This window comes from Phocoena phocoena, chromosome 4 (genome assembly GCF_963924675.1).
Source record: "Phocoena phocoena chromosome 4, mPhoPho1.1, whole genome shotgun sequence".
Taxonomy (NCBI): domain Eukaryota; kingdom Metazoa; phylum Chordata; class Mammalia; order Artiodactyla; family Phocoenidae; genus Phocoena; species Phocoena phocoena.
The window spans coordinates 87587907-87614108 of record NC_089222.1 but is presented as its reverse complement, the minus strand read 5'-3'; the positions used below and the strand labels follow the sequence as shown (position 1 = coordinate 87614108).

The following is a 26202-nucleotide window of genomic DNA, read 5'->3' as shown; positions in this document are numbered from 1 at the left end:
ATGGAGGGGGCCGGGCCCCCATCGCCAGGAGATGAGCTGGAGCTCTCGGTGATCCAGGGGCAGCCAGACGAGCAGACGCCTCTCAGTGGAGCCGTCCAGGGCATCTTTCCTCTGGAGGAGGAGCCCTGCCCAGTTCAGGTAAGGTCGTCTTCGCTCTGGCGGCGTTATCCGACGGGCTCTGAGCCAGGCTGCCGGCCAGGACCCGGGCCTGGCACCGCACAGTTTCCGGTTTCCAGCCAGCTCTCTGGGCGCAGCAGACCCCAAGCGCCGGTGGTGCGCGCTGGAATATTCTGAATGGAGCAGACACAACAATGCCCTCCACCTTGAGCCTGCCCGAGGCTCCTCGGATCCCTCCGGCTCCAAGGAACTTGAGGAATCTTATCCCGGAGGTGTGCGGCTTCTCTCTTCTGAGAGAGAATCCCCAGAGGTAGAGGTGGTTTTAAAAAGTTCATTAACTTTTAATTTGGTTTTTCTTTTTCCAGTAGGGAGAACCAGCGATAACTGGTGTCTCCTTTTCTTGAGAATTCTTTGTCTTCCTTTCCTATACGACCTTGCTACTCGCCCTCACCCTCCACCCTCCCCCAGCCTTCACCCACCGCCCACCATCCCCCATCCCGGCTCGCCATCCCCTGGGTCTACACTTTTTGTCTTCTCTCAGTCTGGCCATTTGATTTCACAGAAAGAGATGTAGGGGAGAAGGGAGAAAAGAGCAAGCACAGAAGGCCTGGGGGTGAACTTGCCCTGCTCAACTAAGGGAAATAATTTCCAAGTTCTTGTCTCAAAGAGCTAGACTGCCTCATTTGCTTTGGCCTCATCTCAGTTTCTAAGTAAGTCCCTGGTGATGTTTAGGCTGAACTCTTCTGATTCAGCTCTTAACAGGGGCAGGAAAATTATTCATTCTGATCAAATGCTTGTAACACAGCAGAGACTTTGAATTCTACCTTCTGATTAACCCTTCTAACTGGCTTGATGTTTACTTGTTATATGGAACTCCACATATATACACATATGGTTCCAACCTGATTTTTCTAGGGCCCTCTCCTCTACTGCCATCCCTTTGGCAGCTCAACTGTTGATTTCGGGGATAAGCAGGAAATTCAGAAGTTGAAAGCATTGCTTTTGCTTCCTCCTTGATTCCTAGTAATACTGTAAAGTCTGCTTTTATAGGTACCCTGGAGAGTAATTTGCTACCTTATATTTGAATGAAAGATGAATACCATAGAAAAATGAAAGTTGGAGGAAGATGATTTGATCTCTGCAAGTGGCTGCAACTGTGGACTTGCTGTATGGATCCTCCAAGGCAATGTCTAGGAATGGGAATTGGGAGTACTTGCCTCATGTCAGATAGACCCAGGACACCCCACAGACTCCATGGTTTGGAACTGAATCCAGAGATCTGAATTCTGGTGACAACTTCCCCATTAAAAGGTGTATCCCAAGGCAAGGCACTAAGGTCTATGTTTTCCCAGCTGTCAACTGGTGGTAATGTAATGTGACCAACCAGTCTTCTTTGTGAGGCCTGGGAATGCATGTTGAATACAGTGGAGGAGTAGACTGTGCAGGACACATACAGGGTGTCCGTATTTATTATCATTTAACCTACCTGGTAGAGATTGCTTTTTCATGTTTTAGTTACTTCCTTGTTAGCCAGGTGTATACAGATATCTGGGACTTCCTTGTGAACTAGCTTTCTTTGTAGGAAATACAAAGCTGTGTAGGAAGTAGGAAAGCTGTGTGAGGGACAGAATGGCGTGAAGATGAAGGGTTACATCAGCACTTGGAGAACATTCTAGAAATGCTTGAAGAGGAATAATTTTTAAAAAGAGGAAAAAAAAATCCTCATCTATTGTGTTAATCATTCTTTCTGGTTCCATAGAATCAGCTGAAGTGTATTTTAAATTGAAAAGTCAACTAATGTAGCCACAAGCACAAGATCCAGACTCTTAAGACTTTTGTGTGTAGGTCTCTTTAAACTGTATGTTAAGATTTCCAATTTTGAAATGTAGCATTAAGTCCATGTGTTTTTATTAAACATATGTTTTGTACCTATCATGTGCCAAACATTTCTGCTACATAAATGCATTTAATGAGCACAACAAACTTCAGAGGAAGGGGGTGGCATTCTGATTTGACAGAAGAAGAAACTGAGTGAAGAACTTGAGACACAGGCGGAGTTACCTAAATACTCAAGTTCACCCAGTGGTGGCTCTGAGATTGAACTCAGGCTGTTTTTCAAACCTATGCTGCTTTTGTTGATTTATTTTATATGTCTATATATATGTACATAATTTGAATATATAAATATATATAACATATTTATTTATGTATAATTGCCTGTTATATATTATTACTAATTTCTGTAAGTTATGGAACGTAGGTGAAAGATGAGGAATTGAGTAGCGTATCTGGCATGATGAGGGAGATGTAAGCAGACGGGTAGATGCGTGACGAGCAGGGAACAGTTTGAGAATCATTGGGAAGAAGACATCCCATATCATGGGTATCTTCCTACTTGGAAGGGCTAATCTGGGAGGGTATTCAAAGGCAGTAGAAAGAACTTTCTGTTTCTTAATTTGGGTTTGGGGCTTGAGGGAAAAGGATTGTAAGCCATTGAACTTCACTTTGCCTGCCATCACTGTAAACATGGCAATGTAGTTGGGTCAAAACTGGAAAAGGCATTAGGGATAATTGAGTAAGACTACTTTTCTTTTATGGCTCATTTCACGGACTCTGACCTCATTTTTCAGGTAGAAGTCCCAGAGGCATTTTAAGGGATGGCAGCATCATTTTAATAATAGCAATAATAATCCATGGGTAGTTTTGAGGCAGGCACTACATATATGAATGGGCTAGCTAAAAATTAGCCCATTGACATGTGTTGTTCAGAATTTTGGACAAGAATCAGCTGGCTCTTTTGTGCTTGAGTCAACAAGTGGATTAAATCCCACAATGAAGATTACATAATATAGATTTTACTGTGTGCTAAGAAAAATTTCCCCTGATCTATATAATAGCTTTTCCTAATTGAGCCAAAGAGAAGAAAAGCTTTTTGTATCCAAGAGATACGTAGCCCTGCCATTGTTTCAGGACCTTATGTCATGTATTTGGACCTTATTTGAAGAGGGATGTGAATATATCTGGGGGAAGAGTCAGAGGAAAGTCACAGAAATTCTTGGGCCATATGCTGCCATCATAGAGTGTGAGATGCAGTTTGTAAAAATCTTCAGAAGCCACTCTGGAGAAGAACCTGCCTGCGGCCTCTCCTCATGACCTAGAATTTGGGCAAGAACTGCTAAAGAAGGCAGGGAAGGAGGCATTGTGTTTCCATGACCCAGTGTGCATGGGTAGCGTGTATCTGCTGGATCAGAGGCTCTCTCAAGGCAGGGTGGACTCTCCTGGGGGCACTTCGAAACACTAGAATTCCTGTGTTGATTCTAGTGTGCAGACCGCTGAGAAGCGCTGTACTCTGTTGATGGGTTGGGTGTGTCTGGCAGACCATTTTACGATGACTTAAAATATGTGAAGATCAGTCATTCAAAGGATAGTGGTCTCTGGCTTCGGGCTGACGGCAGGAGAAGGGGCCAGCCTGTAGGATGGCAGTGATGGGCTGGACAGGAAGAGGCATTTCCTACAGAGGAGGGCTATATAATTCTGAGCTGAGTTCCCCCAGGAAGTCAGAACATTGGTCTCCTCACACCACCAGCGTATCCTAGTTTGTGGTCTCTAAGGGATAGCATAGGCGAAGGCACAAAGGGCCAAAGAGGTGCATTGACCCTCATTCATGGGCTCATTTGAGACTCCAGACCATTGCATTTTGTGCTAATATTTATGGTTCCTGCTGTGTCTTGTACAAGGACTGAAAATGGCATGTGTCTCAGGAGCTCTGTAAATAGGAAGATATGTTTCTGTCCCCTGAGAAGTTCAAGGCTTCTTGTACTGGGACTCCTCTTTCTTATGTGCCTTGTTGAGCCACTAGCTTTGGTGACCTTGGAGCAATGCTCAGTCTGTGGGTAGGGGTGAGCGGTGGTGCCATCCCTGGACTCCACACCCACTTACCTCAGGAGGGTTTCCCTCTGTCCAGATATTGACGGGGCCTTTACTGCACCCCTCATACCCCACCCGAAGGGCCAGTGCATGCAGGGGCTCCAAAGTGTGACCTCTACTCTAGAGCTTCTCAAAGTGCATTCTCAAAATTTTGGGCTCCCACTATAATTAAGCAACACACATTTATTAAGTGCCTGTTACTTGTATGAGGCAGAGGTATGGGATATAAGAGTGGGGAATTTTAAGAGCCACCCTTCCTTCTATGTGGTTTCACTTTCCCTAGGAAGATAGGCCAGTATCTGTTTATATTCGGACCTGAAACCAGACAAGACAGGCAGTGGCAGCGGCAGACGAGCTGTGTGTACTGGGAGATCTCTCCACGGGTGGGCTGGTAGGGAGGCCTCCACGAAAGGAGAGATTTGACCAGGTTCCTGAAGAGCAGGGAGGCTCCAGACCAGGGGTCCACCTCTCGTAAAGCAGCTGATTTACCTTGGGAAGTCTACATTGACAAACTGGGTCTGCTCGCACCTTCCCTGCAGTCTGATCCCCTGGGTCCGGGTAGGGCCTAGGTGTTGTTTAAATTCCCCTTCACGTGATTCTGATATGCAGGCTTGGACCCTCTCATCGAGAAAGATTAAACTGTAGTCCTTACGTGGACAGTTTCCTTTTCTGATAGCTGCCACTAAAATCACGACGGAAGAGAAAGTTAACGAGGCACGGATTCAGGAAGTGCCTGCTGCCGCTTGGTGAGGCAGGTGAATACTCCACGTAACCACTGGCTCCTGTGTGTTGAGAACCAGCGTCAAGTGCGCTCAGGGGCTCCGAAGTGTGACCTCCACTCTACCCTTGTTTAGCAAGTGCTTCGTGTGCGTGATCTCTAGTTTTTATAACAGCCCCGTGAGCTAGATTTATTACTTATGTGTTTTACGGGTGAGGACCTTGGGGCTGGTGAGTTTCAGTAAGGGGTTTGCTGATAGACACCCTGCCTTTAAGTGGTATAGCTGGGATTGGGATCCTGATACAGAAACACATTTTTTCCGCATCATATTCCATTGTTTCCCATGGTCTCCATGTAGGAAGTAGGAGGAGAGGAATGGGACCTTTTAGGGGCAGGTGGCAGTACTGAGAGTGGAGGTGGCCGGGCGCACTTATAACCTGGAGCCCCACACAGTGCCTGGGGGACGCTGTAGACCAATGGGAGAGCGAGTGAGTGGGGCAGTGTCACGCAGCAGGGGTTAGTCCTGGCTAATCTCTCCCAACTGCATCTTTGAAATGGGTTAATACCTCCCTTGCAGGGCTGTTCAGATGAAGTGAAACGGCGTTGGTGTTCAGTAGACCAGAGCGGTTGAAATTATTTACTTTAACCCCACCCTCTGCCTCACTACACACATTGCAGCTTATTTTCTGGTATCTCTCCCGTCCTTGTCCTCCCTTTCATTCCCTTTCCAGGCCCTTATTACATAGAGTCTGGGCCCCAGCAGAATGTTCTCTTGGTTTAAACTATACATCATTCTCTTAATCTTCTCCTCAGCTTTTGTGTGCCAAAAACCTTCAACGAGTTCCCAGTACACGCCAATTTAAGTCCAAACTGCTCTGGCAGCATTTAAGACCCTCTCAGATATGCTTCAACCTTTCACTCCCTCTAATCTTAACTCTCATTACTTGCCTCTGAAACCGACATTCCTATCAGATGCATCTCTTGGCCAATTTCACTGTGAGTCGACACGGAGGATATTCTTTCCCGGGTTTGCAATGCCTTTCTCTGTCCATCCTTCAAAATCCTGCCTGTCCTTCCCACCTCAGAGTCCCCAGAGCATTTTCTTGCTAACTTCTTTGTGAGGTCCCATTTCTGTCCTTCTGTAAACTTGACTCAGTAGGGTGGAGCCCCTCGAGGTCAGGATCCTGCTGCCTTCATTTCAGTGTCATTGGCCCATAGCGAGTATTAAAAAATGTTTGTTGAAACCAAATGCCTGCCTCTAAGTCTCCCTCTGCTTTCCAGGCTGACAAGGAAAGCCCTTGGAACACCTGTAATAAGAACTTGGTTGGAAAGTGCAAACTGTGGATGGTCCTCGCCTCTGTTTTCCTAGGTCTCGTTATAGTCATCATCATAAGCTTATGTCTGATTGGAGGTAAGAGGTTTTAAACATGACTAAATTGATGCATTTTGAGAACTCAGGTGATGCTTATGACACTTAAACACTGAAATCAAAGACGTACTCACTGCTACTTCATCGTTTATAATATGAATTTAAAGCTGGTTTGCGATATGTTGAATAGATGGGAGGTATACATGATTTTTGCTTTTCTTTTCTTTTTTGTGTGTTTTATAAACTCTGGAAAAAGTATGGGGTCATTGTTTTACTTTAAACTCTACCCATTGGATGTTGAAGATTTCTTAAATTTTTAATTTCCATAAACGCTATGTTTTATTGTATCTTACCCATGCGTGTTTGAAAAGTTTTTAAAATAATTTGTTTAGTCAAGATAATTATTGTAAAAAGGTAATTATTGTATAACGATAACTTTATCTGATATACCTAGTATATTATTGTAATGGTAAAATGATGAATAATGTATTTGGAAGCATTTAAAAAACTTTATAGAACCATGTATCTGTAAGCTGTCATTATTTTAACTTATTTTAGAAATCACTGTTATATTTGTGTCGTATGTGGTACAAAACAAAAACTCACATGGTGCTACATATATATTCTACATGCATTATCTCATTTTATTTTTTTATTATGAATATGAACATAGTACATGTTCAGTTACCCATAAAGCCCATCCACATTATTAATATTTTGTTATATTTTTCTCTAGTCTTTTTCTTACTTGCATTTTAAAAATAATTTGCGATCAGATTGTTTTTTATCACCCTGTGGCTCACCTTTAGGATTTTAATGTTACATTGAGATCATTTTGCCAATTCATTAAAAATTATTTGTGAACTTTTTTTTTTATAACTGCATGATGTACTCTTCCACATTTTTTTTTTTTTTTTTGCGGTACGCGGGCCTCTCACTGCTGTGGCCTCTCCCGTTGCGGAGCACAGGCTCCGGACATGCAGGCTCAGTGGCCATGGCTCACGGGCCCAGCCGCTCCACGGCATGTGGGATCCTCCCTGACCGGGGCACGAACCCATGTCCCCTGCATCGGCAGTCGGACTCTCAACCACTGCGCCACCAGGGAAGCCCTCCCACATCTTTTTAAAACCTTTTAGGTAGTTGCTAATTTTTTTATGATTATCAGTATTAAGGTTTTTATGATGCATAAATATAGCACACACCCCCACCCCCAGTGGGCAATATTTCAATTTCAAAATAGGAAAAAAGAAAAGTGCTTTCATTTCTATGTGTGGGTGATTGTAGGGTACAGGGGTGTGAGTGGGGCTCTTCTGGAACCGGGATACTTGTGAGGGTGATCCGATCACCACAAGATAAGGGTTGAGCTGGACTCTCCATAGCAAACCAAGTTACAGGATGAGAGCAAGCATGGCAGCCCCTGAGTTTCTCCAGAGGGGGCCCTGGGAATTCTCCTAAGGAACTGCATTTGTCATTCACCTCCTGTTCCTCCTTGTCCCAACCCTTTCATCTCCTGTCTCAAAGTTTTACAGTACCTGAAGAAACAGGAAAACTCTGATGGGGTGTGCCAACCTCTAGCATGTGAGCTTCCCAGGCAGGCAGCATGTTTGCTTAGTTACTTAAGGCAGTGTTGAGGTGGAATGGCTGTGTCTTGGAGGCCAGAGGCTGGTCCTGAGGCAGGGAGAAGTTGATAAGAGGTGCTGCCCCTCCTTCATCACACTGAGGACAATCGCTTTGGTATGAGTGTTGATACTCCCTCTTCCCATCATCTCCCACATGTGGATATTGAAACTGAAATTGAGTCACACAGCCTTGTCCTATCACAACCAGCCAGTGCTGTCCTAAAAGTTGGCTGAACCATCGGCTGGCATCTGGGGCCTATAACAAAGGATGATGCCACAGATTTGGTTGGTTTGATATTGAGGATTCTAAAGCTCAAGACCCAGGGATTTCCCTGGCGTCCGTTAGTTAAGACTCCATGCTTCCACTGCAGGGGGCACGGGTTTGATCCCTGGTTGGGGAACTAAGATCCTGCAAGCTGAGTGGCCAAAAAAAAAAAAAAAACAAACAACTCAAGATCCAAGAGCTGTCTTCCATTTTCATTCTCACAAAGTCATTTGACCTCTTCAGATCACGAAGAGCAACCTGCAGAAGAAGGGATTCCATTTTCCTCCAGTTTCTCAGGGGGACGTGAGAGTTCACAGGATTAGATTCAGGGAAGTTTTTTAACACTTGTGGTGCAAACTTTGTTTTCAGTTTGGTTATAAAATTGTGTTTAAAATATGTTAATGCCGTAAGAGAGATTTTCAAACTTTTACTTTTTTTAAATCAGGGAAATACTTTTATTTTACTTGGCATCTCAACTTTCAAGAGTTTGGGCTTGTGGGGAGGGTCATAGTAGGCAGTGGTGGGTTTAATGGATAAAAAGGAGCAGGGACAGGACTCCCTCCATGACAGTCCCAGCCTCACCCAGAGCAGCTCCGCAGGCACTTCTGGGATGACAGTCTGCAAAAATCAGCCATTGTCCAATTGTCAAGCCCGTTGATATGAATCGAGTATTGGTAGAACTTCTGGTTGCTGTGTAGAAAATGCTGCTCTCTGGGAAAAGGGCAGGTGGGAGAGTTGAAGGCTGTGCATTCGTTAATGAATGTGGGAGGGGCGATATGTGGGTAGGGGAGAAAGAAATCCAGACCATTAGGTATATTGTACAGCACGGGGAATATGACCAGTATTTTACAATGACTGTAAATGGAGTATAACCTTTAAAAATTGTGAATCACTACATTGTACACCTGTAACTTATATAACATTGTACAGCAACTATACTTCAATTAGAAAAAAAAGAATGAGTGTACATTCTTTAAGAAGTGATGCTGTCTGGCTCATTAAGAAGTGAAGTTTCTCAGCACCTCCATTTGCCATTCCCCTCCTCCTTCCCTTTCTCCCAACTCCTTACTCTCCTGTCTCGGGGCTCTGTAGTCTCCAGACTGAGGCTCAGAGGTCGAGGTGATAATAAATGTGGAGCTGGAGTGGACCCAGAGGGTACACTAAATACATCCCAGTACAGAAAGATATCCCATTTGGGGAGGGGCCAGTAGGGTACCAGAATGAGGTGCCCAGTGGGGAGCTATAGCTTGTCACTGACATTGATAGGAATGGCCATGATGTGGTGATAATACAAGCAGACCAACCTGTGGTCAGGTTTATTATTATTAATTCTCTACAGACTGTGCACCCCTTCTTGCCTGCACCTGGAGTGGGCTCTCTCCCGACTCTGCCCATGGTACACCACTGAAGTGATGGCAAATTCAGGATCACGGCTCGGCTTAAGGCATTGAGCCTGGGCTGTGTCCACAGTGTGGAGGAGAGGCTAGCACTCCACCAGGCTCACAAGAGACAATGAAACCTTCTTAAATTGGACAATTTAGGGTTGGCGGAGGGACGCGGGCAGAGCTCAGGGAATCCTTCCCGTTAAATCTAGAGGCCTGGTTTTGTCCCAGATCTTTAGGAAGAAAGTATTAATGGATTTTCTCTTTCTCCCTAAGGAATTATAAATTCCTTTGTGTGAAGGGTAAAGGAAAAAAAAAAGTTTTCCTCTCTCTCAAAGTCATTTCCTATCTGGATAATTTGGAGAATCAGGTAAACATCCTCAAGGATTCTGCTTTCTTTACTAATTTGTCCGAACAGTGACGGGAGAGACCCTAGGAATGCCTTAACTGGTGAAACCTTTCCTTGGTTTGGGCAAAATATTTTAAATGTTACAGAAACCAAACTGTGACAAGTAGGTGGATGGTTAGAAATATGAGTTAAAGGTGACCAGTTTTAACAGTCTAGGAGCCCTTATGTGATGTCCCCCAGCTCTCTTACCATACGGGCTTTTCTATGAGTAGGGGAGGCTCTGGTACTGAGATGCAGGCAGGGACTTCCTATGTGATGCTGTATGGGATGGGTTTGTTTTGCCTTGAGTTGGGAATAAGAATCACATCTTATGACATCACATGGTCCTGGCAGACAAGCAAGTTGCACCGGTTGCTCCCTGGTATAGGGTGACTCATGGGAAAATCCTAGGCAGACAGCAAGCCCAGTATCTTGAAATTTCTTTGCATTTTCACCTGCTTCTCTTTCCCTCACATCTCATATGTTCTCCTGTCTTTCCAAGACTGACCTCTTCACCTGTGCTCTCCATAGAATCCTCTCCAGCTTCTTCTGACCCGTGGACCTTCAGATAGCGCCCTTTCTTTCTAAGCATCCTCTAGGGCCTCTTCAAATGTGCTCACATCGTCTCTCCTTCAGAGCAGTCTTCCATCAGCATCTTGCTACTTCATTTATATATTTGTCTCTCCCTCTTTTTTCACTGGCAGACTTCTAGAAAGAGAGGTCTGTGATCTTATCTCCTGCTCACTCCTAAACCACTGTATCCATTGGTCCCAAATTGTTCTTCCAAAGGTCAACAGCAAGTGTCTGATCATAAAACCCAGTGGCCTTTCTCCCTTCCCCTGCCCTGTTTGCAGCCTTCAGCTCTGTCCACTGTGTTGTACTCTTCCAGGCCTTCAGAACTCTGGACTTCAGGACTTTATTTCTGCCTTTAGCTCCATGTTGTGACTGCAGGAGGCATGTCTTCAGCCTTCTCACTTTTCTCATTCTTCATTCTTTCCCTTGAGAAGCTCATTTAGTCCCAAGGCAGCAGCCATCCCCTCTCGGAGGTGCCCCCTGGAACACTTTTCCTGAGTTTTAGTCATGTACTTTGCTGTAGTTCTCTACCTGGAAATAACTGTCATCATCTTTATCATTATCCATGAGAAACTACTAGTCATGTGTATCCCCTTCTCCACTGAGCTCACCTTTTATAGTTTCATGGTGAGTCATGAGGCCAGGTTTATATCATCCAATTGTGTACCTTTAGGCAAATTCTTCAACGCTCTTGGCCTCAGTTTCCACATTTGTAAAATAGAAATGATTTCTGGATCTGTGTCTATAAATATACCTTGACCCTCCTACTTACTAGCTCAATTGACTGACCTAAGCAAATTATGCATTTTTTCTAAGCCTCAATGTCTTCATTTTAAAATAAAAACATTAATATTTAATTAATAGGGTTGATTTGAGGATTACATGAGGTAAATACAAGTGCATACATGTGCATAATGCTTAATACAGTAGCTGTTATTCTTCCTGTTACCTAGGCTTGATACTTTGGAACATTTTTGATTTCTTCTTCTTTCCTATAGCTAGATAATGACCAGGTCTTATCAATCATTCCTTGGTAGTGTCTTGATAGAAACTTTCAACATTGACTACCTGCCTACTGCAAGGCTCTGTGCTGTATACTTTATATATGGCTGTTCTTATCTTTACCGTCACCTACAGTGTAGGCATTTCTGTTGAGGAAACTGCTTCAGAGATTTAAGTGACTTGCTCAAGTAACATGGCTAATGACTAACTGAGCTGGAATTCAAACTAAGTCTGGCTGCCTTTACAGCCAGCTCTGTTTCCACCATCCTGGTCTTTCTTCTCCCTCCCTTCCTTCCTTCCTCTTCCCACTGCTGTCAGTCGAAATCTGTCTCTCCCATTCTTGTCCAGTGGCCTCTCTACCTCCAGTCTCCCCCAGTTCCATTTCATCCCATCTGTCACCAGCAGATTTACCCTCATCTCCTTCCTGGGAGGCATTTAACAACCTCCATTATCTCTTGAAGACATCTGGCATTTAAGGCCTGCCTCTCCAGCCTCATTTCTTATATTCCTGCCTAAGAGCTGTTTTTGTGTGCTTCCAGTGTCCTCTGTGTATGTACTACAATTTTTTAAAGACGTTTTCTCTACATGAAAATACTGACTAGGTTAAATCCCATTACAAACATGAAAATTCTGCTGACTGGGTAAGCCTATTTTTTTTTTTGCTGTTGTTGTTATTTTAACAAGCATGACTATTTAGCCAGGTCGGGTACAGATTCATTCAGATAATACAAGTTAAGTGTATGTCATTAGAGCTATTATTGGAGACCTCTTTTTGAACTTGGCATTTCTTTCTTCCTTTTTTTTTAAAATTATCATTTATTTATTTATTTATTTTGGTTGTGCTGGCTCCTTAGCTGTGGCACGCAGGCTCTTTAGTTGCGGCAGGCAAGCTCCTTAGTTGCAGCATGCATGTGGGACCTAGTTCCCTGACGAGGGGTCGAACCCGGGCCCCCTGCATTGGGAGTACAGAGCCTTAACCACTGGACTACCAGGGAAGTCCTGAGCTTGGCATTTCTTAATAAAAGGGATCCAAATTGGAAAAGAAGTAAAACTGTCACTGTTTGCAGATGACATGATACTGTACATAGAAAATCTTAAAGACACTACCAGAAAACTACTGGAGCTCATCAATGCATTTGGTAAAGTTGCAGGATACAAAATTAATACACAGAAATCTCCTGCTTTCCTATACACTAACAATGAAAGAGCAGAAAGAGAAATTAAGAAAACAATCTCATTTACCATCACATCAAAAAGAATAAAATACCTAGGAATAACCTACCTAAGGAGGCAAAAGACCTGTACTATGAAAACTATAAGGCACTGATGAAAGAAACCAAATAAGACACAAACAGATGGAAAGATATACTGCGTTCTTGGATTGGAAGAATAAATATTTTCAAAATGGCCATGCTACCCAAAGCACTCTACAGATTCACTGCAATACCTATCAAATTACCAATGACATTTTTCACAGAACTAGAACAAAAAAATCTTAAAATTTGTATGGAAACACAAAAGACCCTGAATAGCTACAACAATCTTGGGAAAGAGAAACAGAGCTGGAGGAATCAGGTTCCCTGACTTCAGATTATACTTCAAAGCTACAGTCATCAAAACAGTATGGTACTGGCACAAAAACAGAGATGCAGATCAACGGAACAGGATAGAGAGCCCAGAAGTAAACCCATGCGCTTATAGTCAATCAGTCTGTGGCAAAGGAGGCAAGAATATACAATGGCAAACCTGGCATTTCTTAGTGCCCTTGAGTTCAGCAGTTCTGTGACTCCTGTATCCATTCTCTGGCATCCTTATTCCTTTCTGAGGCAATGATATCTACTCTGGAAATGTATGTGGTGGGTGTAGAGCTCAAAGATACCCATTGCAGCCGCATTTATAAATTGGAAAGATAAAAACACTAAATGGTTTTAGAACATTAGTGCAGCCATTAAATAATCTTTGCAAGGAATTTTAAACACGTGGGGAATGGCTTTTGATATGTAAACAGCAACAAAAGAATCAAGACAGAAGAAATGATGACAACAAACAACAAAAAGCAGTATACAAATTACCTTCTCATTAAGACCTCAAATATATAATATAAAATATGGGGGGGACCTTTTGATTAAAGAATTATTAGTAATTTTTTTCTTGCTTTGCTACAATTTCCTATACTTTGCAAGTTTTCTGCTTTGAGGGCATAACTTTTATTCTCAGACAAAAATAACATGATGACTTACAACAAATAAGGATGCAGGGATAATTCCCTGTGTTGGGGTCCCCAAGATCACCCCCAGATTCAATGATTTGCTGGTAAGACTCATAGGACTCAGCATATAGTCATAAAGATGACTGATTTACTACAGCTAAAGGATATAAAGGAAAATATGGAGGCAACCAGGTGCAAGCTTCCAAGAGTCTTTGCCCAGTGCAGTCACACAGAGTGCACTTAATTCCTCCAGCAATGAGTTGTGACAACACGTGTGAAATGTCCACCAGGGAAGCTCATTAGAGATTCAGTTTTTATTGGAGTTGGTCTCATAGGCAGGCTCTGCCCGGTACCTACCAAAACTCCAGACTCCCAGAAGGAAAGGAGAGGCTCAGCCCAAGCCACACTGTTTCTGCAAACAGTTGAGGCACAGCCAGCCACTCTTTACCAGGAAACGTGGGAACACTCCAGAAATCTAAGCTCCAGATTCCAGCCAGGGGCCAACATTGCGCTGGACTTGCTAAGGCTGGCAGCCTCCGGCCCGCTCTGTTAATTCTCCTGCACATTCCCTTGTTTCTCCTGCCTCACACTTCAGACTTCCTCAGGGAATAAGTACCAGGACTCTTTCTTCCATCATAAACCCAGAATTGATGCCACTGTGGCCTTTTCAGAGTCCAGTAAAAGAGGCTGATAATGTTATGTTTGAGGTGTGGGATTACAGAAAAAAATTCACGACAAACACCTGGTTCCAGTCACCCACACCTTTCTCAGGGCCGGAGAGGTTGTCCCCGAGTGACCCCGGCAGGAAGCCAGGGGAGCATAATTAGTGCCAGCATGCCAGCTTTGAACGCCTGTCTCCGACTTTGTGTGTTTTTCCTTTGGCTCTAACTGCTTAAGAAATCAATTAGCTCGTAGTCCTTAGAACAAAGCAGCCAACTGTTGTCCCAGGAATGTAAGTCCTGTGAGCCCTGGGGCTCTGAGTGCAAACAGAGTGTGTCAACATCCCGGCCGTGGGACATCTTGGAGAGCGATGACGTCATGCTCACGCTCTCAGATTCTAATCCCCAAGCTGTTCTGCTGGAGGATGGTCACTTCCTCAGCATGTGTACAGAAACGAAGAGGATTCAGCAAAGTTCCTTGCTCTACTCCTTGTCCCCCCGTCCCCCATGGTTTTTTGGCCCCTCCAGAACGTCTCCAGCGTCTGCCTTGACACCTGTGCATGTAGCTAAGCTACAGGGTCAGTTTAACAAAGGAGTTCACGTTCTTCCCGCTTCCTCCCACCGCCCTTCTCCCAGTCTGTGTTCAGTGGAATCTGAGCCCCCCGTGGCGTCAAATAAAACAACAAAATTTATATCATGATAGAGGTGAGCCCTTGTCTTTATTCAGCCTTACTGAGAAGAGAAAACATTTCTGTTTATTCTTGCTTACTGTGTCCAGGCTTTATCCCTGATGAATATTCGTTGTTTGTTTTTTAAGTATAGCAGCCAATGAAGTAAATAAGTTTATTATTTTATGCATGTGTTTACTTTTACTTTTTATACCCCCCCCATTCTCTTTAGTAACCTATGTCGATGAGGATGAAAATGAAATACTTGAATTGTCGTCTAATAAAACATTCTTGGTCACGCTAAAGATTCCAGAGGAGTGTGTTACTGAAGAGAAATTGCCTGACCTGCTCACGAAAAGGGTAGGATACCTTATGCATTGTTACTGAGTTCTTAGCATTAGAGTATGAATTCTCCTGGAACAGTTGGCTTAGAGCTAGCCGGTAGCTTCAAGCTTGGATTCTTTGTCTGGGTAGTGGCAGAAACCGGTGCTTAGAAATGGATTTTCTGTAGTGCAAAGCCAGAGGGAGGAGCCCTGGCCTCCAGCTAAACGCATCCTGGAGGACAGTGTTCGGTTTCTCATTCTGGTCTTATACTTGATTCAACCTGAAGTTTCATTGAGGGTCTGCGATGTGCTCAACGACGTGCCCGGTGCTAGGGTCACAAAGTCTGAGCGCTCAATGGGAGCTCACGGTCCAAGTAGAGGAAGCAATTAAATAGTTATAAACAGTGTGATGTGTTCCATCACTGAGATACGTACAGTGTGTTTTATATAAACATGGAGGTGGGGATGGAGGCACGCAGGGCCTCCTGGAGGAGGTGACACTCAGGAAGAATCTTGAAATATGAAGTAGGGGTGTTCCAGATTAGAGAGCAGGGAATACTAGAGGATGTGCCCGGCAGTGTGCTATGGCCCCTGCATACTGTGTAGAGGACTTGCAGAGGTGAGGCTGAACAGGAGGGGACGGGTCAGCTCATGAAGGTTTCTGTGTTCTTTGACGAAGCCCTGAAAGATTTTAATCTGCAGGCTGACATGGTCACCTTCTGATTTCAGTTGTTCTGTGTGATGATGGAGAAACACTGGAAGTAGAGCACTTAGTTAGAGGGTGTTGTAATAAGTTGGGTGACAAATGAGAGAGCCTTGAACTAGGGCAATGTCAGGGAGAGTAATTAAGGTTCAGGTGAGATTTCAGAGGTCTTCTCCCTCAGTAGGACTTCATGGCTGGTTGGATGTGGATCTGAGGGAGAGCATGGCTCCAGGCTCTTGGTTGGGTGGCCACGTGGGTGGACGGTGACATCATTCACGGAGCAGGAAATGCAGGAGAATGAGCCTCTGTGCAATATGGGGGCTCTGCAGCCAGACCACGAGGGTTGGTGGGCAGCCCTGGTCACCTTGTCAAAGACAGGGTGGTTCACGGCCAGACCCAGAAAAGTTTTTGATAAGAAAACCTAAGCAAGACTTGCCTGCTGTCTGTTACCCTCTTCCCTGCAGTTGATAGTTTGAATGGAGTGAGCCCTCTTTATTTGGCTTCCATCTGATTCCATCTAGGTCACCCCAGAGTCAGTTTCTGGGCAGCCAGGTGCATACCGTTTGATTGCCCATTTGATCACAGGAGTTTGTACCTTGCGAGGATTATTCCAGGTTTCCCTTCCTCCTTCGTTTCCTTGTTTATATCTTATCTGCAGCTCCCTTTTTTCCTCCTTTCCTGCCACCTGCTTCCAGAGCAAGCTGCTGAGTGAATAGCCTATTGCTACTTTCCTCTTGGTTGCCTTTTTTTTTTTTTTTTTTTAATTGTTTGGCCACGTCGCGTGGCATGCAGGATCCCAGTTCCCCTACCGGGGATCAAACCCACACCCCCTGCAGTGGAAGCTCGGAGTCTTAACCACTGGACCACTAGGGAAGTCCCTTGGGTGCTTTTTTGATTGAGGGGTTTTGCACTGGCCGAGCAGAAACCAAGTGAGTCAGCATCCACATGTGTCACCTGTTACAGACTGGACACTATGTCAAAGGGAACTGGATATTAATCACTCACTTTAAAGCCATAGCTCTTTTGCACAGAAGCAGGCATTAGCAGATTCTACAGGTGTTTTTAACTCATCACCGTGTAGTGGCTGAGGAACAGGGACTGGCAGATCTCTGGGGCAAGTTCACAGGCCTCTTTGAGCTTGTTCCTGCTCTGATAAATGGAAATCACTGCACTTTCCCTGTATACCCACAGGTGCATATGAGGTGCCTATACAGAACTTTGTAGAACATATTTTTTTCTTTTCTTTTTCTTTTCTTTTTTTTTGTGGTATGCGGGCCTCTCACTGTTGTGGCCTCTCCCGTTGTGGAGCACAGGCTCTGGACGCACAGGCTCAGCGGCCATGGTTCACGGGCCCAGCTGCTCCGAGGCATGTGGGATCCTCCCTGACCGGCGCACGAACCCGTGTCCCCTGCATCGGCAGGCGGACTCTCAACCACTGCGCCACCAGGGAAGCCCTGTAAAACATTTTTAAAAAGAATTATCTGACTTGCAGATGATAAAGGTAAGGTGCAGTGAGCTGAAATGACTCCTGCCCCTGGCTTCCCAATCAAATATGTTCAGGAACAAAAATGAGGAACTTAGAGATATTACTATCTAATTACTATCTAATTATCAGGTCAAGAACCCCTTTCTTCCACTTAGGCCAGTTTCCAGAAGCTTCTGGACGTGGAAGGTAAATGGGAGTCGATATTGAAACACTGTGCCCTCTCTTTTGCTTTACTGTCTTGCTTTTCTAAACACAGTTTCCTGGCCCCTCTCATATCTCACTGCCAGTTTCCTTCTCTTAGGGTTGGGGCCGATACTCTGCTTAAGCCAGCCCGTTAGCTCTGTGGTGTCATAGCTCAGTCCACGTGCTTGTTGCCGAATTAGCGTTGACCCCTCTGATGATGCAGGGAAGGCATTCCTCTTCCTCTGGAAGCTGTTTTCTTTTCTTTCTTTCTTTTTTTTTTTTAACACTATCACTTTTTAAAAGGTTGAGGTATAGTTGATATACAGTATTATAAGTTTCAGGTGTCCAACATAGTGATTCACAGTTTTTAAGGTCACACTCCAATTATAGTTATTATAAACTATTGGCTATATTCCCTGTGCTGTACAATATATCCTTTTAAGCTTATTTATTTTATACATAGTAGTTTGTATGTCTTAATCCCCTACCCCCATCTTGCCTCTCCCCGCTTCCTTCTCCCCACTGGTAACCACTAGTTTGTTCTCTGTATCTGTGAGTCTGTTTCTGTTTTGTTATATTCACCAGTTTGTTTTATTTTTTACATTCCACATATAATTGTTATCTTACAGCATTTGTCTTTCTCTGTCTGACTTATTTCACTTATTTCATAATACCCTCGAAGTCCATCCGTGTTGCTGCAAATGGCAATATCGTATTCTTTTTTAGGGCTGAGTAGTATTCCACTGTCTCTATACACCACATCTTCTTTATCCATTCATCTGTTGATGGACTCTTAGGTTGCTTCCATGTCTTGGCTATTGTAAATAATTGGAAGCTGGTTTTTGATGAGCCACTGTACCTGACTCTGGTGATCCGCTCACTGGGCTCTGAGCTCAGTTTGTACCCAGCCTCATAGGCGTAGTGTGAGAGACACCAGAGCAAGGGGTGAGGAGCCCCTCTTTTCACTTTTTTGGTCCCAAAGTGGGTAGTGTGGTTAACAGCTCCTAAATATGTAAATATGTCCTAATTATAGCCGGGGACCATGCCACCAAAAAGAATGTTAGAGTGGACACTGAAAGTGATCTAGTGTACCACTCCATCTCTTAACATAAAATTTTAACTTAACATTTTTTCTGAGTACCTACTATGTGCAAAACACAGTGATTAGGGCCCTAAGGGTTAATAAAGGAAGGATGAGAGGGAGGGAAAAAAGAAGGAAGGACAAACATACCTCCTGACATAAGAAGCTCAATCTTAAAGGAAGAGAGTGGCATTGTTGTTATTATTGTTATTATTTTCAGCTCTTGAAAAATAATCCCGTCTGTAGCATCCTCATCTTCTTCCCTCTCCTTCTGAGCAGCCCTGGGAGAGCCACTTTCCAACCTCCCGGGTTTTCTAAATGACTGTCGGCCTGTTGGCAATATTCTTTTCTCTGGGGCTCAAGAACTATAAGATGACCCAGTTGTTTTCCCCCAAAGTTCTTAACACTTAATGCTACTTTCCTCCTTGATATTCAGAAGGATCCACTTTCCTCCTTGCTTCATCGCCACTGCGTGGTTTGATAAAACATGAGGAAGCTGGCCTTAGTGTCTGTAACATCTAGGATTGAATCCCTTACTAGCAGAGTGGCCTGGGCCATGTTCTGTAACCTCCCTGAATGCCTGGAATTTTTTTTCGTTTTTGATCTGTGAGAAAGGGAGAGATGGCAGAGATAGCAATGCCTCTTATGTCAAGATTCTTATGCAGATCATAGCAATAGTGACAGGATTAGAGGAGGTGCTCTAATCCCATCTGCTCTACCTGGGAGAGAATGAATTGTCACCAGTGAGTTAAGTGGGAGCGAAATATGGATGCAGCCTGCATGAGATTCCGCTTGGAATGGGTGAGAGACAGGTGGGCAAGTTTTCCTCGGGGGTAGTTCTGCTGCTTGCTGCCGGATAAAACAGTGAGGCACCGAGCTGTGATGGGTGCTGCAGGGCGTGCCAGGCTCAGCATGGGGGAAACCGTAGGTGTGGAATTTCTAGAACAATGTCAGGGCTGAGGCTTTAGGCCGGCAGGAGTGGCTCTGGCCGGGCTCTCAGATGCCTGGCCGTGGGCTTGCTTCCAGCCTCAGAGCTGGGTCCATGCTGGGGGGTGTACCCAGATCCCAGCACTGTCCTCCTGCCTGCTAAGAACAAGGCAATTAACCTTCAAAGTAAATTTTAAAGAGATGCAACGTAAATACATTCAGCCACAAGTTCTCGGGTACTATAGGTGAGAATTCACATCTCTGAAACATGATGAAAAGACTAATCAAAGACTGGGAGAAGATATTTATGACACAAAACCAACAGCTAGTGTCCAGAATGTAACACCAATCAGTTTGGATAAGACAACCCAAGAGAAAGACAGGGCCCTAATAGGCAATTCAAAGATGAGAAATCCCACAGAGTTAATAAACACACAAAAAGATACTCAACCTCACTAGAAAGCGAGACATTGCCAATGAAAATGATGTAAAACACGATGTTATACTCATCAGACTGGCAAAAATGGAAAAATCTGGTAACATTAAATGCTGGCAAGGCTGTGGGAAATAGAGCATTTATACATTACTGGGAGGGGAGTGAAATGGAGAGCAATTCAGAAGGATTTAGTTAAGGTAGAGATGTGCTAACTCTTGGACCCAAGTCCATCTCTTGGTATATGGCCCAGGGAAACTCTTACCTGTATAAGAAGAGAGGCTCAGAGAGGTTCAGGCGGGATCACCTCGGCATAGTTTGTAGCAGGAGAAAATCGGAAACAAAGCCCATGGCCACCAGTAGGGGAAGGGATGAAGTGGAGCAATCATTTCATGGAATCTCTGCAGTTAAGAGTCACATTGAATGACCTCCATCTAGATGTACCGTTATGGGTAAACCTCAAATGTGACTTTGAGTGAAAAAAAAAGCAAGTCAGAGAAGATTATGTAGAATATGGTATGTTTTATTTGAATAAAAATGTGCATTAAATTTATGTATAGTTATGATTACACAGGGGAGTGTTAGGCTTATAAAAACATGCATGGAAAGGATACATGCCAGGTTCAGGACAGTGGTTAGTAGTGGGGAGGCAGGGAGGAAAAACAGAATAGTGTGTAGGAATAGCTTTAGCTGTGTTGGGTTTCTTCACATAAAGGGCTCAACTAAATACGGTAAAATGTGAGGGCATGAAACCTGGGTAGTTGGGAACACAGATGTCATTATTTTTTATGGTTGCAACACTTCATGGATAAAATAAGAACTCTGACTCTTTGCCATTGTTCCCCCACTTAATCCCATTATCCAGAAGCCGCGTGGCTGTTTCTCCTTGGAGTGAAGCTCTGGAGAAAAGAGAGAAGAGGCCCTTGTTTGGTTATAAACGGGGCCCTGAGCGGCCTGTTTTGCAGTCTTCCTAGCCCCGCGGGGGTTCCCTCCTTCCCATGGTGCTTCGGGTCTGTGTGGGCTCAGGCTGCCGACCAGTAAGGCCACAGGTCTCAGCGCAACATACGAGATGTTGAAAATCCCAGCCTGGTCACTTGATCCTTACAAATGAGATCCCTTGAAATGAATGCTAACTTGAATTTTGGTTGGTGAGGGGCCCACCCCTTCCTGTTTCTTCATCCAGAGCCTCTGAGTAAGTTGATTCCTCCCTAGAGTTGGGTCTCCTTTGCTTAGGAGTAGGTTTGCTTTGTCAGGTGATATGTAGTATGACCTGGCAGTGATGTGTGTGGTTGTTAATTTGGCCCTGTTTGTTTTAGCTCACAGATGTGTACAATTCATCACCAGCTCTGAGCCGTTACTTTACTTCAGTTGAAATCATAGACTTCAGGTAAGAATGTGGAGCATTATGTGTCTCTCGACACTCATCGCTAGTTACCAAAAAGGACTTCCCTAATCCGAAAGCACGGAGGGGACCAACGGAAGATAGAACCATAGTGTCAGTGCTGGGAGGGTCTTTGGAGGCCAACTAGCTCAATGCCCTTATTTTACGAAGGAAATAAATGAAATCCAGATAAATTATATGACTCAACACAGTAACAGGGAATAGAGCAAAAGCCCAGACAAACCATTTCTGTTTCCCAGCAGATGCTTGAATAAGCTAAGAGTAGAAATAGAAATAGATCTCAGATAGTGCTGGATTATGTACTGGCTTTTGCTTTTGAGGAACACAAGTCATATACAAGTTCATTCTCCTTGTATAATATTAAAAAATAAAGATACATGCTACCAGCAAAGTACACATCCTGCCTTCCCCTGCCCCACTACCCCTGGACACTTCCTGTGCCAATCAATTCCGCAGTGAATTCCAGTCCCTTCTACAAAATGAACAACAATCACTGGTCTGTGTGATTTCTTCTGTGCATGTATTTACCATATATACTTTGTGTATTGTATATGTGTAACATATACACATGCATATGTATTGTTTCCTTTCCTCCTAATCTCTTATGTTTTGTATATGTCTGTAGACACTTAGGTAAAAGTGTGTATGTATGTAGAAGAGTCATTTGATTATCCTTTTATATTGTTAGGACATGATTTACAAGGCAAAGCTTTATTACCTGCTGTGCCTAAGATAGCCCTGGAATGTGACCATCAAAGGCAATTTTACATTGAGGTTCCTCCACTCAAACCATAAATTTCCCAAACCTGGGAGGGGAAGCACCAGTGCACAGTGGGGTAAAACCAAAGGGATTTGGAGTCTGAAAACACAGTGGCAGGTTGCCTTGTCAACAGCACTATTCCTCCTTCTTTATGGACCGCCAGTGTGCATGCTACCTTATGGTGACACTTTTGACCTAGCCTATTTTATTCATAAATTACTGGTATTAAAACGCCAATAGAAAAGGGAGAAATGCATAATCAGACCCAACTTTCCTCTTAGTGCGCTTGCCCTAACTTACAATTCAAAGACAGGTGAGAGAGGAAGGATATTCAGAGCGTAAAGGGTCTTACCAAGAATCCAGCCCCTATTACGGGTCTAGAGGAGGTGGGATTGCATAATGGGTTGGGGTAAACACTGAGAAAACCCATCAGAAAATTGAGTAAAACAAAATCTGAAGAGTAATGTGAGAGAATCTATTTTTAAAAGTTATTTGAAAGAAAAACCCAGGGGTTTTAGGATTTTCGGATAAAGAAATTCTGCTGGGAAACATTTTTGTTTCACTTTTTAAAGTCCAGACAGAGTTTCAACAGTGTCGAACTGAGAAACAAACACATTGCCTCCAAAGCCTGCACATCAGTCCGAGTATTGGTGTATGTGACCTCTGGCCACAAGAGGGAGCTCTTTGCCAGTCGTTGGCAAGGACAGTGTTCCGATTCACTCCTGGGACTGGCTTGTCTGCAAAACTTGCCCTTATGTAAAATAGATAGCTAGTGGGAAGCAGCCGCATAGCACAAGGAGATCAGCTCTGTGCTTTATGATCACCTAGAGGGGTGGGATAGGGAGGGTGGGAGGGAGGGAGGGAGATGCAAGAGGGAAGAGATATGGGAATATATGTATATGTATAACTGATTCGCTTTGTTTTAAAGCAGAAACTAACACACCATTGTAAAGCAATTATACTCCAATAAAGATGTTAAAAAAAAAAAAAAGAAGAAGAAAAAAACCCCAAACTTGCCCTTGGGTGAGGGTCTCAGATGTGGCCACTCTTAAATATTTTATTGCTGGCTCTTAATCTGGACCTTTTTAAAAAATCTAGGCCTTCTTGAACCAAAGGATATCTGTTGAGAAATCTAAATGTTCAGGTAGCATTTAACAAGCTGTATAGACTGTTGATTAGCTGAGGATAGCCTCATGTTTATTTTTATTTTAGAAATGGGAAAGTATGTTCTAAGAAGATGAAAACTCCCTTTCCTTAGGTCTCCTTACTGAGAGTTGCAAAACCTTAGGAAGTGGAAATGGGACAGAAAAAGTTTCTCACTTTGGGGACAAACCAGGGAGGTATGATTTGCTGCTGGTACCCAGGGTCATCTGTGAGAGTTTAGGAGTCTGCATCCAGCCGATGGCAGGGAGCTTTGGGCCCTACCTTGAACATTTTATAGGTTAAGTAATGAACTAGTTAAACTGAGTAGCTCTGACACACGCTTGTTGGGGCAGGGAGAGGCTGTGGTGTGAGAACAGGGAGAAAAGGGGGTTCCCTGGCCTGGTGTTGGGCAGCTCTTGGAGCCTCGTTGACAATAGCCGAGTCAGTATCTCCCCTGCATGGCCTCTCCTGGCGGGCTCCAAGGGGATGGGTTCTAGGTGGAAGGAGGAGGTTAGGACCACCTCAACTTTGTGTGATGGATGCATTGATGAGGGGGCTTCTAGGGCAGTATACTCTTTGCCCTTTTGTCCTGGGAGGGAATGCAGAACTAAAAAGATGTTTTTCCTAAAATCAGTTTCATGAGTTGCAGTGTGATTCCGTTGATTTTTTTTTTTTTTTTTTTTTTAGCGGTATGCGGGCCTCTCACTGTTGTGGCCTCTCCCGTTGCGGAGCACAGGCTCCAGACACGCAGGCTCAGTGACCATGGCTCACGGGCCCGGCCGCTCCGCGGCATGTGGGATCTTCCCGGACCGGGGCACGAACCCGTGCCTCCTGCATCGGCAGGCGGACTCTCAACCACTGCGCCACCAGGGAAGCCCTCTGTTGATATTTTTAACTGTCTCTGGTTTGCCTTTCAGTGGTGAAAATGCCACAATAACCTACCACCTGCACTTTGGGTTTCCGTCAGAAGACCACAACTTTATGAAGTATGTGATGAGTGAAGAGTTGGTGCTGGGCGTTTTGCAACAGGATTTCCATGATCAGAACGTGTCCGGTTGTGAGACTCTGGGGCTTGACCCAGCGTCCCTCTGGTTCTCTGGTAAGTGGAGCACATCAGAAGGCAAAGCTGTGATGATAAACAAGTGAACCAGACAGGGCAGATGGCTCGATTTGCTTTCTGAGCAGGTGATGTTCCACGCTCCGCGGAGGTCACCCAGTCCCTGCCCTCCGTGAGCAGACAGAGCGACTGGAAAAAATGTTACGGAAACAACTAAACTATAAACAGGAGGGTTGCTATGTGTTTCCTTGCTGTGGTTCACCCACCTTCTAAGCCCCATATCCCACATCAGAATATCGTTAGAAACTTTCATGGAAACACTGTGATCTCACAAGAGAAGCAAGTGCTGAAGAGTTTGAAGTAAACAATATAGTTAAATTGTTGAAAGATGACCTCGGTATGGGGAATCTATCTCTTTTTCTATTGAAGGCCACTGAGTCCATTAAGACAGGGGTCCCCAACCCCCCAGGCTGTGGACCGGTACCGGTCCGTGGCCTGTTAGGAGGCGGGCCGCATAGTAGGAGGTGAGCGACGGGAGAGCAAGTGAAGCTTCATCTGCCACCCCCCAGCGCTCCCCCTCGCTCCCCATCGCTTGTATTACTGCCTGAAACACCCGCCGACTCCCACCTCCACCCCCAGTCTGTGGAAAAGTCATCTTCCGTGAAACCGGTCCCTGGTGCCAAAAAGTTGGGGACTGCTGCATTAAGATATTAATCGAGGGAAATAAAAAGACAAGTTCGTCTCTTTCCATAGAAGATTGTAATACATTTACTCGTCTACTTTTAAAACTAAGAAAAGGATGGGGAAATGGATATGTTTTTTAACAAGCATAGAAGATACCCGACTTGTCAGAATCTGAGAACGTTGTACAAAACCTGCCAGAAAGGAAGGTGGAAAGGTGAGATGACCACCAGCCTTCGAGACCTCCTTCCCTCACGTGTGTCTGCACTGAGCTTTGGCCTTACTTCCCATTTTTCTTCTGATTCCTCACTTGGAGAGGTTTTAGCTCTTGTTTAATGCCAACAGTCTTGGATGGTTTTTCAGCCACAACCCATGAGAAACACTGCACATCAGCAGTGGTAAATGCTAGTTGAAAGAATGAAAAAGGTGAACGAGAAGGATGTGTGGTGAGTGGCAGGCACGGGGCCAGCAGCCGAGGGTCAGGAGAGTGCAACAGATTATAAAGCGCACACGTTACCACAGGCTGTGAGAAGAGGCGTTTATTGTGATGACGCTTGATTCTTGGGAACGGAAAGTGGAAGTGGACTGATCTCGGCCTGGGAAGGCAGAGAGTTTTATAAAGCAGTTCTTAAAGCTCTCTTTCTCCCAAATGAATAAAAGGAATGACTTTCAGAGGGCCAACTTTTAGCTCACTGGGAAAGTCACATAAATGAATAGTTTCTTCACTGAGCATCTAAATAAATGAAGTGTGTGTCTGGGCCAGGCAGATAACATACTGTGTGGAGCGAAGAGGTTCTGCCCCCTGTACAGGAATTTTAGAGAATGAAGGGGGTGAAGGAGAGGGAGAGAAGGAAGGAAGGAAGGAAGGAAGGAAGGACCTTTCAGCCCACTCCTGTGCACGGCAGAGAGAGGGGAGGCCCACCCTGCCTGCTGTGTGGTGACTGACCTTGACTTTCTGAGCCTCCTCTTTGAAGCTGTGGTCCCCAGCACTTTCTAAATGAAGACCATGGGGTGGGAGGAGGGTGAGACAAGGTTGAGGAGGATTATGAGGCCGGCAGGTCCGCGTTATGAGGGCAGGTGGCTTATGAGGTCTGACAGAAGACCTGGAACTGAACCTCAGACTCTGC

The 26202-nt window shown here is 44.6% G+C and overlaps 1 protein-coding gene across 1 annotated transcript; it reads left to right on the top strand.

Moving 5' to 3' along the window:
- C4H3orf52 (chromosome 4 C3orf52 homolog) lies at nt 1-24483 on the top strand. Its single transcript, XM_065875865.1, has 5 exons — nt 1-138; nt 6044-6173; nt 15129-15256; nt 21349-21419; nt 24255-24483. Exons 1-5 carry the CDS (start codon nt 1-3, stop codon nt 24481-24483), a joined length of 696 nt encoding a protein of 231 aa, XP_065731937.1.
- The last annotated feature ends 1719 nt before the right edge of the window (nt 24484-26202 follow it).